The 13144-nt window shown below is 37.9% G+C and overlaps 1 protein-coding gene across 3 annotated transcripts in view; it reads right to left on the bottom strand.

Moving 5' to 3' along the window:
- The window catches only part of COL25A1 (collagen type XXV alpha 1 chain), a 452093-nt gene that overhangs the window by 50209 nt on the left and 388740 nt on the right, over positions 1-13144 (bottom strand). For all 3 annotated transcript variants that reach the window (XM_036409348.2, XM_045589089.1, XM_036409357.2), the window contains exons 19-21: positions 6055-6117; positions 2116-2184; positions 1313-1357 (exon numbers count right to left, since the gene is read on the bottom strand). In XM_036409348.2, coding sequence (XP_036265241.1) covers positions 1313-1357; positions 2116-2184; positions 6055-6117 — 177 coding nt within the window. The remainder of the gene's footprint in view (positions 1-1312; positions 1358-2115; positions 2185-6054; positions 6118-13144) is intronic.

Below are 13144 nucleotides of genomic sequence, written 5' to 3'. Positions count from 1 at the left end.
TTTGAGGCAGCGTTTTCCTGTGGGCACAGGCATTTTAACACAGAAGGTGCTGAAGTGGACAGCAGCTAGCTGGGACTGGTGGGCAGGGCTGAAGGTCAGGGGCAGGGCAAACTCAGCTCTCTCATTTTTTTTTTTTTTTTTTTTTTTTTTTAATGCTAAATGAAGAATCACTGAAGTTCCACTTATGGTGTTATTACCCCACCTGCAGAGACACAAGGAATAATCCAAATCTCAAACTATATCCACACTCATAATTCTCAGAAGTCTAAACAGAAACACTGGAGAAGAGATCTGGACCTGTGTACATTTGAAGGTTCTTTAAAACAATCTTAAATTTATTGAGACCTTTGTCTAAATGGAATTCAAAGCATTTTGATATATCTTTTTATGTGTACCTATAAACTGGGTAAGGACCAATGAAGAGAAACAAGAAAAGGGATTATAATTTTTATCCATCCACATTGACTCATAATAATTAAATTGGGAGAACAGAGAATAATTTCTGCTCTGTTTTCTTTATTTCTGCACCAATTTCCCATATTATTAGCTAATAGCATTTTAAATAACACGATTCTGCTAACAATGTCTAGATAACTGAAAATATTATAAAGAACATGGTTCAGAAAAGAATTTCAATTAGTGGTGAAATTTTAAGGCAATGAAAGGAGTCAACTAAGTTAAAAGCAGAGTAGCCCTGGATGGGTGGCTAAATTGTTTGTGATGTCATCCTATACATAAAAAAGCTGTGGGTTCGATTCCCCATCAGGGTACACAACTAGGCTGCAGGTTCAATCCCTGGTTTGGGGACATATAGGAGGCAAATGATCTATGTTTCTCTCACATCGATGTCTCTCTCTTTCTCTCTCTCTCTCTCTCTCTTTCTCTCTCTTTCTCTCTCTCTCTTTCTCTCTTTCCCTCTCTCTTTCTCTCTCTTTCTCCCTCCTCTCTCTAAACATACCCTAGGGTGAGGATTTTTTTTTAAAAAAAGCAAAGTACAATTAGAATATTTATTATAAAGATAACCAGTAAATGAAAAATAAGATTTATATCATACATAAGATAAATTAAGTACAGTACTTAATTTTTTCCAAAGAAACTATTCTATGAGACAGGAAATAAAACTTCCCTTAAAGAAGTCTCCTTTAGTGTTTAGTCATAAACACACAAAAACAAACCAATTATTCTGAAATATCATCATAGGGATGAAATTACTGGAGGAGTTTAATTTAAAACATGATTTTATGTGGAAGAGGCCAAAAGCACAGCTCTTGAAGGCCGCATGTCACATTAAAATGATTGTCTGGTTACTGACCTTTGACCCCTTTGGGCCTCTAGCTCCTGATTCACCTTGTTTCCCCTATTATAGGAGAATATGAAGATGAAAAAGAGAAAAGAGACAGAGTAGTAAGAACAGAGAAGAGAAATGATCAGTGACATAAAAATGGAAACACTTTATTTTAACTGCCATACACTATGGCTCTGTGTAATGTTGGCTATTAAAACACTAAAGGTAAGAATTATCACAGTATCACTGGTTCATCCCCTGGTCTCCCCGGCAACCTTCATTCCAACATAACTTGCCCTCCCACCAGCGGCAGGGAAGAGCTCTGTGAATGATTCTCATTAGTCTCAATAGTGTTAGCATAAATTTCCTTTTCATCAAAGAATAAATCATTTCCTATGTATCTAGGCTGGGTTATTAAAATAAAGTGTTACCATATTAGTTTGCAGGAAGTTTAGAGGAATAAAGACTGAACAGTCAAATAAATTTCAAGGTGTTATCATCAAGTTACCATCAAAGCTAAATACAACACATGTCAACATGTTCTCATATGTTTCAATACCCATTGAGTGGGAATGTGTTAACGACAGTAATTCCCCTTCACATTTGGATGTGTTACTACTTTTGTTCATTGAAAAGAGAAAATTAGGAAAGTTAAATTGTAAAATTCCTTTTTTTAAAAGAACCAATTGGTGTGTATTTCAATAAGTTATTTGTGCATTTCAATAAAATAATACTTGTTGAGGAATTTTAAATTTTAGTTTATGATCTAAATCAAGAGGCACACATTTCCAAACCAAAGAATGTTATTTTCCAACATAAGAATGACTGACCTTTGCTCCAGGAGTTCCAGGCTCCCCTCGCTCACCTCTTCCGGGAGGCCCTGCCTCCCCTCGCTCACCCTGTCACAAAATGCAAAACCATAAATGGCAACTCTCCTCTCTCTCCCCCTACCCCCAGCTGGTACCTGTAGATTAGTAAGTAAGTTGAATAAAATTAAAGAAAGCATTTAATTGCCATTTATTTATCATGTACCCAGCACTGTATTAATCGCAGCATGAATTACCTAATTTAATCAAACGATTGATTGTTCAACCCACTGTATTATCACTTCCATTTGGTAGATAAGGACATGAATTGGTACATGCCTGTCAGACGCCTACATTGGTAAATGGAAGACCTCAAAAGGGACCTGATAAGGACCACGATGATACCTCAAGTCAGGAACAGACACACAGTTTTCATTCTGTGGCCACTTTCTCACTACTACGGGGATGCAGCATGGCAAAGTGGTTAAGGCTTTGTAATGGCCATAACTCACCACTTCATTGTGGCCAGGCTTCTTGTAATCCCACATTCTGGGCCTGTTATCTATCAGTTCTGCATTTTAGGGCAAGTTAGTTAAGTCCCCAAAGCCTCAGTTTCCTCTGTAAAATATGGAAAATTATAGTACTGATCTCATAACTTATAAATGTAGTACACGACACATAGGCATAACCGCTTCACTTTCTCCACAGCTCTGTGAGGTATAAATATGGCCATTGCCCCCAAGGAGCCAGTGATCTGCCTAGACAAGGTCCACATAACAAAACAGTCAAGAATTCAAGGGTAGCATAAGGCATACATGAGAGAAGAAGTTTTTAATGGTCCAGACTGGCCCCCTGGGGGTGGGACTCCAGTCATGTCCTGAAGGATGAGTAGGCTGTTATTTTATAAGTATCGCTGTTATGACTATGCCCTGAATGAGTGCAGGAATTGCACAAAACACTTTACGTACATTATCCTATGCAATCCACAGGGCAGATGAGAAAGGTGTTCACATTCACAGTCTTACAGACGGGGCAACTGAAGCTCAGAGAGGGTAAGTAACTTTCTCAAAGTCACAAAGCTTTCAAAAGGAAGAGCTGTAATTTAAAACTGTGCTCAACCTTCAGCTTCTGTAGAAATATTTTTGTATGTGATCCTTTGAATGTCTCTAGTCCTTTTCTAAGGAAAAAATTGTAGCTGGGGAATTGCTGTGTCAAAAAGTATGAACATAGGAGAAGTTTGCCCAGTCACCCTCCAGGGAGACGCCACTGTTTTATACTCCCTGAGTGCAGTAGACTGTCTGGCTTTCCCCATGATGGGCAGCATTCAGTACTCCAACAGGCTTTGAATTCAGTTTTGTGTTAGCTGGGCGATACAGGGCTTTCCATTCCAAGACCTTTATCTGTGTCAGTCCCTCTGTGGGAAGCTGTTATGGTTTTGCAGGTGAGGAGGGATGGAGTAGTGCAAGGATGAATGAAGTTCAGGAAGTTGCTCAGCATGACCCAATGAGAGTGGGCCAGGGGACAAGGCGGGAGAAAGCAGGGACGTGAGGGATGCAGCAGACGGAAAAGATGCTCCGAGAGCTCTCCCAGGGTCAGAGACTGAAGTGCTTCAGGTAACATATGGAATTTTTATTTTTAAAAAAGCACCATATTTGGCATTCCTCTTAATATTTTACAGAAGAATGTCAAAATAGTAACTGTAAGCTTGTTTTAGGGCAAAACAGAAACCTTAGAAAATCGTGTATCTGTTACATACCCTAAGAGTGGAGTGGCTGTATCTTTACCTAGAATCACTTTAAAAGATGACAATGCCCTTAATTGTTACTTGTCACTTTCTGGGATTATATTATTTATGTGTTCACTTCTTTCTCTCCTCCCACCCTTCCTCACACATCCTGGAAGGTAAGCTTCAGGAGAGTAGAGACCATTTTTGCTGCATTTAGTTTTCATTCTCAGACATTAAAAAATAAAGTCTGGCAAAATGTTGTTGAATTAATGAATAAACAGTATCACTCAAAGTATTCTAAATTATTGAGAATAGCACTCCATTTCTTTAGACTGGTGTAGGCCTCTCCCAGGACTGACGCAGATGCTGGGGACACAGCAATGCATAAACAGATTTTTAAGTGCCATCACACAGCTTCTCTCATTATGATTTCTCTTCACGGTGTTGGGGGTAAAACACAGATTAATTTATATTTTTAATCTGAATCGAGTGGAACAAAACCAGATTACCCAAACAACTGGGGGGGGGGGGGGGGACTACTGTTTGGCTGGAGGAAATTTTTTAATAATCATGGCTTCTCCGTCACGATACCAAATTCATGTATGATAGGCAATTTAACTGAAAAATAAACTTCACGATATTTCTAATAAAATGAATATCCTATCTACATCCTTTCTTGTAGAAATACAAAACAGGTACAGAAATTCTTCATTTTTATTGGGAGTTCAGAGTAGTATCTGTGATAAGATTATCTAGTCTATAAAATCAGCCTGGGCTCCTCACAAGTAGTAATTAATGGGATTTTATGGCCCCCACATCTGGATCTTTTTGAAACTGTGGAATAGCTTAAGGTTAGTGAACTAAAGAAGAGATATTTAGGGCTGAACTCCCCTCTCTACAGCCCATGTTTCTCCTATATTTCCTTGCTTAGCAAACCAAATGCCACCGACATTTAGAGATGAGTTAGCTCCAGTCTGGTTCTCTGAAGCACCAACCAGGCAGAAGTTTGAGCCTATAACCAGACTGCCTTCCTTCTCTGAAGCTCAAGCCTGAATACATACACCGGCTCTTATATGAACACAGAATGCTCAGTTCTCGTTCTGTCTGTGTATCTCTCTCTCTTCAGTTCTTGTTCTCCCCCCCCCAAAAAAAAAAAAAAATACCCCCTCCCGAAAGTGTGTTTCTGTGTGTTTGTTCAGGCTAAAACAGGCATTCCTCATTCCTCATATTTTGTTAATAAGTCTGACAGCTCATTATGTGAAAATGAAATCGCTTGGAAAAACAGCAATTTTGCATACGTTCGACCCAGTGCCCCTTGGGCCACGCACAGTTTCCGTTTACTGGGATTAGAGTTATTTTCTCTTGAGCAGCGGGAATGAGGACGCCTCTGTCAGAACAAACCCCGAACGCATTTCTCCGGCTCCCGGAAATCAGCCTGCTTTATTTCTGGCGAATGCAATACACGTGGAGGCAAAGGCGGCTATGGGTTAAAAAAAAAAAAAATGTAGTTTGATTTCATTTTGCCGCTCCTTTGATTCATGACTCTGTCATGAGTAAAGTTCCTCGGAGCTGTACTTTTTAATGTCTTGCTGGGCAGATAAAAAGAGAACGATAGGCCTGACTGTATCCGCAGCAACATAACTTTTTATTTGGCGGCATATAGGCTGTGCTTTTAGAGCCCTCTCTAGGGTTGCCAAGTGGAAGATCACGAGATGGTTTTCATTACAGGATCTTTCTGCAAACGTTATTCAGGATGGATCCTTTCAGGATGAGGCACTTAGGAATCTCTATGACATCAGTACTCCTTGAAATCCAGGGAGTGATGTGGGAATAATAATAATGTTTGATTTACAAGTTTGTCCTAAAATCAGCGATAAGGAGGAGGGGTTAATGAGTTCTATCTCCCCTCCTCAGAATTCCCCCACTTTTCCATATGGCCAGGAAGCTTATAGCACCACATCAATTTAGGAGCAATTTGGGGGACGACTGGAACCACTAAGATATCCCACTTTCCTGTTGTCTTGCCCAAGGCTTTCTAACATTAACTTCCTGTTACTCTATTAAATACGGGGACCCCCATTAGAAGTGTTAGAATGGGTGATAGGCTGCTTTTGTTCTTTATGAGGCAAAAAGGTAAGGTCACCCAAATAGCAAAGTTATCCCACATTTCTTTCAACAAATGGACTAAGATTTTTATGACAGAAAATTTCAGAAAGGAAGGTGAAAATGCCACTCACCTTTGTTCCTGGTAAGCCTGGTAAGCCTGGCTCTCCTTGAGGACCAATGAAACCTGGTTCACCCTTTAAAGAGATGGGCATGTGAGATTGTTATCACTGGACAGTAAGTGAGTAAAGTTAGACTGATTTCCTTCTATTGGAATTCTACTCCTTTGATAGCATACAGCTTTCTTGATGAGATTCAGCTACTGAATATAAAATTAAATAGGTTTTGAGCAAAGGTTTAGAAAGTAAATGTGGCAAACCACCCAGATCAATCTATATATATATATATATATATATATATATATATGGCTAAGTGTCCCTCTGACTGGTAGCTATAATGGGCACTGACCACTAGGAGGTAGATACTCAATGCAGGAGCTGACATGAAGCACACTGGCCATCCTATATAATAAAAAGCTAAAATGAAAATGGTCCCCTCGGGATTCGACTGACTGGGGGTTTGACTGCTCACTATGACATATACTGACCATCAGGGGGCAGCAGGAAACAAAAAGCCTCAGCCAGCAGCCAGGGGAAGGAAGGCCCCAATCAGCCCTAATTGCTGGCTAGCCCTAGGGACTCCACCCTTGCATGGATTTTATGCACCGGGCCTCTAGTGTCTCTATAATTTCCTTTCTCACCTGCTGTCTTGTGGTTCTTACCATTTACCAGATCCAGTTAATCATGTTTGGGTGAGGGTGGGAGGTAGCTTTTAAGATAGGTGTAAGCAATCCCACCACTTGGTATTCATGCCTTAGTGTAATGGCCTCTGTTTGAGTGCAGCCTGGAGTTAATGACATGTCTGATTAACAGAACTTGGCAGAAGTATGGGATATCACTTCTGAGGCTAAGTCATAAAAAGACTACGGCTTCCACCTCCAGGGGGTCTTTCTTGTTCTCTCTCACTTGGATCACTTTTTTGGGGGGAAAGCAAGCTGCCATACTGTGAATAGCACTATGGACAAGTCCGAGTGATGAGGTCAGAGGTCAGCCAATAACCTCATGTATGAGCTTGGGAGGGGATGCTCCACGCAGGTGAGAGCAGAGCCCTTCCTAACAGCTTGACTGCACCCTCATGAGAGACACTGGTCCAGAGGCACCCTGCTGAGCTGTGCACAGGTTCCTGTTTCTCCAAAATTGTGAGATAATTGTTTGCTGTTTAAAGCCAGTTTTTTTGGGGAAAAGGGTAATAATGATATGCAGCAATAGATACCTGAATGTTAGATGTGGCTAGGGAGGAGATTCAGGAATGTTCAGCATGACAGAGAAAACTTCTATCCTTTCCCTACCTCCAAAACCTCTTCTCCACTTAGAGGAATCCCAGTTGTGATATACTACAAGCTATATTTGGTTTTGTTCCTGGTCCCTGGCACAGAGCTCCTACAACCCTTTGAATTTCCTGAGTGATAAGAGTAATAGGAGCATCTTTTGTTATCCTTGACAAGCCCCTTTCAAACATACCTTAATAGTCTCCAAAGAGGGGAGGAAGGCTGGAGACTGAGTTCAATCACCACTGGCCAATAATTTAAGCCATTATGCCTACAATGGAACCTCCATAAAAACCTCTAAGCAAAGGGGACTGGAGAACTGCCAAGCTAGTGATCACATCCCATGCTGGCCGGATGATGCACCCAACTCCATGGGGATAAGAGACTCCTATGCTCTAAAGCCTTCTGACCTTACCCCATGTATCTCTTTGTTTGGCTATTCATTTTTATCTTTTACAGTAAACTGTAATATTAAGAATGGCATTTTACTGAGTTCTCTGAGTTGTTCTAGCAAATCATCAAACTAGAGTCAGAATAGGTTGTGAGTACCCTCAAATCTGTAGTTAAGTCAGACGGAAGTCAGGTAACCAGGGGCCCCCATTCCTGTGATTCACATCTGAAGTGAGGGAAGTCTTGTGGGACTGAGCCCTTCAACCTGAAGAATTTGATGATAACTCTAAGTACAATAGTTAGTGTCACAATAGGATTGAGTTGTAAGACAGTTGGTGTCAGAGAACCAGAGTTGGATAATTGATGTTGGAAAAGACACTACGTATTTGGTGTCATATTTTCTTGACTAGCCATAAATTTTATTTTCTTTTTAAAAATGTGAGTTCAAATGTAAGATAGTCTAACTTCCTAAAATTAATAATAAAGTTTTAAAGTAAAAAATGTAATGGCTCTGTTCCCATATTCCTTTCTCCTCCCCCTTTCCCCCAACCCCACAATGAATTATTTCTGGAGCAGTTGCTAATGTTGATGCCTTTTTTTCTAAGGTAATGGTATTTCAACATTTGTTTTTTGTTACTTGGAGTTGCATTTTAAAAATACACTATATAAAATCTTGGGTCTTGGGCAAGCAACAAACTGATATAACCACCACAAATGTATCAGACTGGCATATAACTCAAATTGACTTATCTCTGGCTCTGATGTGCCTGGTACTGGTTTAAGAACAAAACAAGGTGGAGGAGAACGAATGATTTAAGTTCATTTTTTTTGGTGAAATTTCTATAACTCTATTCTACCTGTCCCCATACCCTTACACACATTGGAAAGGAGAATCTGAACAAAAAATTTTGGGTAGATCTCTTAATTGACTAAAATGAAAATCAACTATATTCAGAGAAATCATGATGACTATTCTACTTCTTGTAAAAGAGTTTAACTTGTTACTTTAAACAAAACAAAAAATCATATGGAATACATTTATTTACAAGTAAAATATTTCTCCCAATAAAATGATATACATATAAACATTCCCTCTCCACCCTCAAGAAATAAAGTTGTATTAAAGTCAATGTGAATCATTAGGAATGACTTACTGGCATGGAAACATAATGCAAGTTAATAGGTTGAAAGTTTACATGTAGGCAAGACTCTTGTAATATCTTCAAATAGAAATAAAATGATCTCACTGTTTAGCAAAGCAATAGAAGCACCATTAAAGCATACTAATAAAAGAGAAGAAGAAAAAGGCAAATGTTGCAAAAATGTATTTCTGATTCAAGTTAGTGCTTAGTTTATAAAAAGATGAAACATGCAGTTTCATAGTTCACAAATAAACAAATAAGGCTTTGTGATCTCAGTGACCAGATTGAAGTGGCCCTTTCTTTGTTTTTAGAAAATAGAATATATTTTATCCCAAGTAAATATATAAAAAGTTCCTTCAAACAGAATGGTCAAAGGAAAAATTTAAGAAGGCACCCACCATATCCATATTCTTATTTATTTCAATGTACTCAAGGCGAAGATAGTATATTTAACTTTAGGACCACAGGCATATTTTTATTCGATCTCAGAGCTTCAGTGACTTCAGAGACAGCTCCATCCTCTCTATGGGAAGGAAATAATCATTGGCTGCTTCTTTGTCTCAGGTTTGAAGGGTAATTATTGAAGTAAATAAGGCACACATATGTCTACTCATGATTCAGCTGGTTGGACTATTTTTTTGCCTTTCAAAGCTTATAGCAGAACCTCTTAACTTACTCTTATTAGTGTACAGAGTAGGAAAAAATATCATTGATACATTTCAGACTCCACATGTCACCTAAACTTTAAGAAACTACCACTTGTAGAGTTTGGGTTAGTATCAAAGAAGAATACTGGTAATTTTATGAAAAGGCTTTATTAAAATAATCTTTCCTTGTCCATTTACCTATCTGCACATGGCTGTTCTCCTTTAAATACTTCAACCAAAACAACAAATTGCAACAGATAGAATGCAGAAGCACATATGAGAATCCAGCTATTTTCTATTAAGCCAGACATTAAGGAGATTTGCAAAAAAAATAAAAAAGTTACTCCCCCCCCCCTTTTTTTTTTTTAAGATTCAGTTATCTTTCATTAAACACATACCCAGTTTTAATTAACACATAATCAGTTTTTTTTTTTTAATTTGGGGATTTTAATTTCTAGTACAGAAATATCAATGGATAGAACCTACATAAACAAAAACTCTTTTAATCCTACTTTGTAGGTGTGTAAAGGGGTTTTGAGTCCAAAGTGTTTGAGGACTAGTGGTACAAAGTCAAAGACTGGATTAAAGCCTGATTTTATAAACTGGAATCTTGACCTGCCATATAATGGAAGATCCTGGCATCATTACTGGTGGTTTAGTTAAGACTTATTATAAAGATAATGTAATAAAAGCCCTTAGTGCTGTCTCTATAATGAGGTAAGTGGACAATAAATGTTTATCATTATTGTTGCCCTTATTATTGGCTCAACAATTCTGGCTATCATCATTATTAGTAGTAATTGTAACAGAAGTCTTATAGCTCCCAGACTAATTGGTGATAGACAAGGTGAGCGGTGTTTTTTTTTTGTTTTTTGTTTTTGTTTTTTTATAACCTGGATGCGGCTGTACTCAATACCTCTCCAACTTCTTTCAAGAAGTAACTCTAAATTTTCTCATGTGATCATATCATTTTATCCATCTTTTAGAGCATTTAGGATTGCAAAACCCAAAGTGGGTAAGGTAGAAATGTGACAGATTTACTATGAGTGAGTTTTCATCTTGTAAGAAAAAGAAAGAAGAAAATGGTCATACCTATTGAATTTCCCTAAACAAATGTAATCCTTTAAAAAAAAGTCTTGCCTCTTTGACTGATGATTAGAGCCTTTGATTAAAGGCTCTAGAATCTTCTAAAAAGCCTAGTAGAGAGGCTATACCAACCTACTTTAATGTGCTAGATAAGCAAATGACTACTCTACTGTAGTCACATGCCAGTTAACCAGTATAGAGGAACGAACCTGCATCAGGGGAAGGCAGGGAAAGCAGCTGAAATGTGATTCAAACTCAAAACAGTTTGAGGAAATCACTCTGGAGTAAAGCAGACTGCACAAAAATGAGGTTAGGTTATGTAAGCATTCAGGGCAATAAACAGGGGGAGTAACTAATTATATTGGACTATAAAGTGATTCTCAGACTTGTTTGCATATCTAATCTCATTTAGACAGTGGGAATAGGAGACTGCTAAATTGGAAATTATTCACACATATTTGTCCAAGTAGACAGGTGGGAGTGAGATGCAATAGAGGAAACTGGCACTATAATAAAATTAAGCCCTTAGATTACTTTAATGAAGAAACAACTAAATCTACAGGGCTTTTTTTTTTTTCTTTTTCTTTTTTTTACAAGTCAATTACCTGAATTAGAAAATCCCAATTATAATTTCAATGAGTCATTTTAGGAATAACATGGGAAACCTAAGGCTGAGGGCCTTTGCAAAGGGCAGATGCTGACCCCCTAATCAGGAAAACATAGACTTAAGCAGGTCAACAGAAAGTAAACTAGCTTTACAATTAAAGTGAAAACAATAAAATATTTTCTTAGACAATATTAACCTTCTCAGTTTATTATGTGTTAGTGCTTTTTTTATGACAACAAAAATATCTAAAGAAAATGGGGAAAAGGCAAAGTCTTCAAACCAATGAAAAGCAGAGGAATAACTTAAGTAGAGAACTAATTACCTCTGAGCACTTTAAATCTGTTTTTCTCTCAAGTATCACATACATTTTCCCCCTCCTTTCAGCTATTCAAAATTTTTCTTTCTCTCTCTATTCACTCACCATCTCAAAGGAGGTAATATTTTAGGTTTTTACTTTTGTTATTGTTGAGAACAATGTCAATTGGGATTCTATTCATATTGGTGCCACTGACAGTGTGAGGAAGGGAATTAAAAGAGTGAAGGCAGCCAACTGAAAGATCTTAAAATGTAATTGCTTGCAAAGTACCTAATCAGGGAAGAGAAAAGTAAAAAGAAGGGAGAGAAAGGGAAGGGGAATAAAGAAGGAATGGAGGGAGGAGGCAGGAGTAAGATGGAAGAAGACAAGAAGGGCGAGCAAGAATGGAGAGGAAAAAGCATCTCAAAATGTTATATTCCTCTATCATGGCCATAACAATTGAATCCAGGTTTAATCTGTTGCATTTTTTTTTAGTTTGTTTTCACTGGTTCTAGAAATGTCCAACTAGATCCTTGGGCCAAACAAAAAAACCCCACAATATCATATTTAAGTCTTAAAATAAATACAGAGTTATGACTTAACCGCAGTCTGGAGATAAAATGTATACAATACTATCAGAACCTTAATACAATCCAAAATGTTAATCACTAAAACACAATTAATAGTTGGCATCATATTTTGCTACCCAAGCCACATGCTAACCAGTGATTAAATGGTTGTCAGAGAAATAAAAATCTCAGCTCTGTTAGTGGTATTATAATATGGCATTAATACAGCATTGAATTCCAAAATGAAGAAAACTTTGGTTTAATTATTTGGCCTTGTCCTGGACATTGCATCTGATTTCTCCCTGAGTTGTTTCATGAGTTCTGTCTTTTACTTATTCTTAACATAATTAATCAGCTCATCACCAATGAATTAAATAACCCAGGTTTCAATACCAAGACTGAACACATTTCCTTGTATTGAGCTGGTGGGAAAGCTGTGGTTTTGGCAACTACACGGAGACCCAGGTTGGCAGCAGAAATGTTATGAATTCATGATGAAGCCCAATAGAGGCCTCCTAGTAAACTGCTGGAAATGGCAGCAGCTGAAAACTCTCACGCATGTTACTCATTTAAACAGCGAGGGCACATAAAGATGAAAAACCAAGTCTATGGATTTCAGCTACAGCTGGGATGATTCACATGACCAATTTTGAAGGGCCTGATAGTTTTGCATTGATCTTTCCAACTACAACTAACTGTTTCGGCAGCCATAACTTTGATCTTATAATGCGAAGCTCAATGAATATGTCACAGTAACTAATATGTATTATGTTTGAAAGTTATCCTATTTATCCTATTGAAAGAAATAATTCCTTTATTGGAGTGTCAGTATTAGAGAGTATGCACACACTCTCTCTACTTTCTTTCATGAATTGGCAATATGTACAGACAAATGAATCGAACTATCAGGAGATTTAGCTATAAGAAGGCTGGATCTATTACTCTATAAGGTAAAGCGAAGATACCACAAAGATAAGATTTTGACTGAAGTCACTTTTGCTCTATTCATTTGCTATTATTTTTTAAAATGTACACAGCCTACTGAGATAACTTAAATTCTGTGTATTCTGACAAGTAAATAAACAATCCCAAAACAAAATT

Source organism: Pipistrellus kuhlii, unplaced genomic scaffold (genome assembly GCF_014108245.1).
Source record: "Pipistrellus kuhlii isolate mPipKuh1 unplaced genomic scaffold, mPipKuh1.p scaffold_m20_p_1, whole genome shotgun sequence".
NCBI lineage: Eukaryota > Metazoa > Chordata > Mammalia > Chiroptera > Vespertilionidae > Pipistrellus > Pipistrellus kuhlii.
The sequence above is the reverse complement of the archived record's forward strand: the minus strand, read 5'-3'. Positions and strand labels throughout refer to the sequence as shown.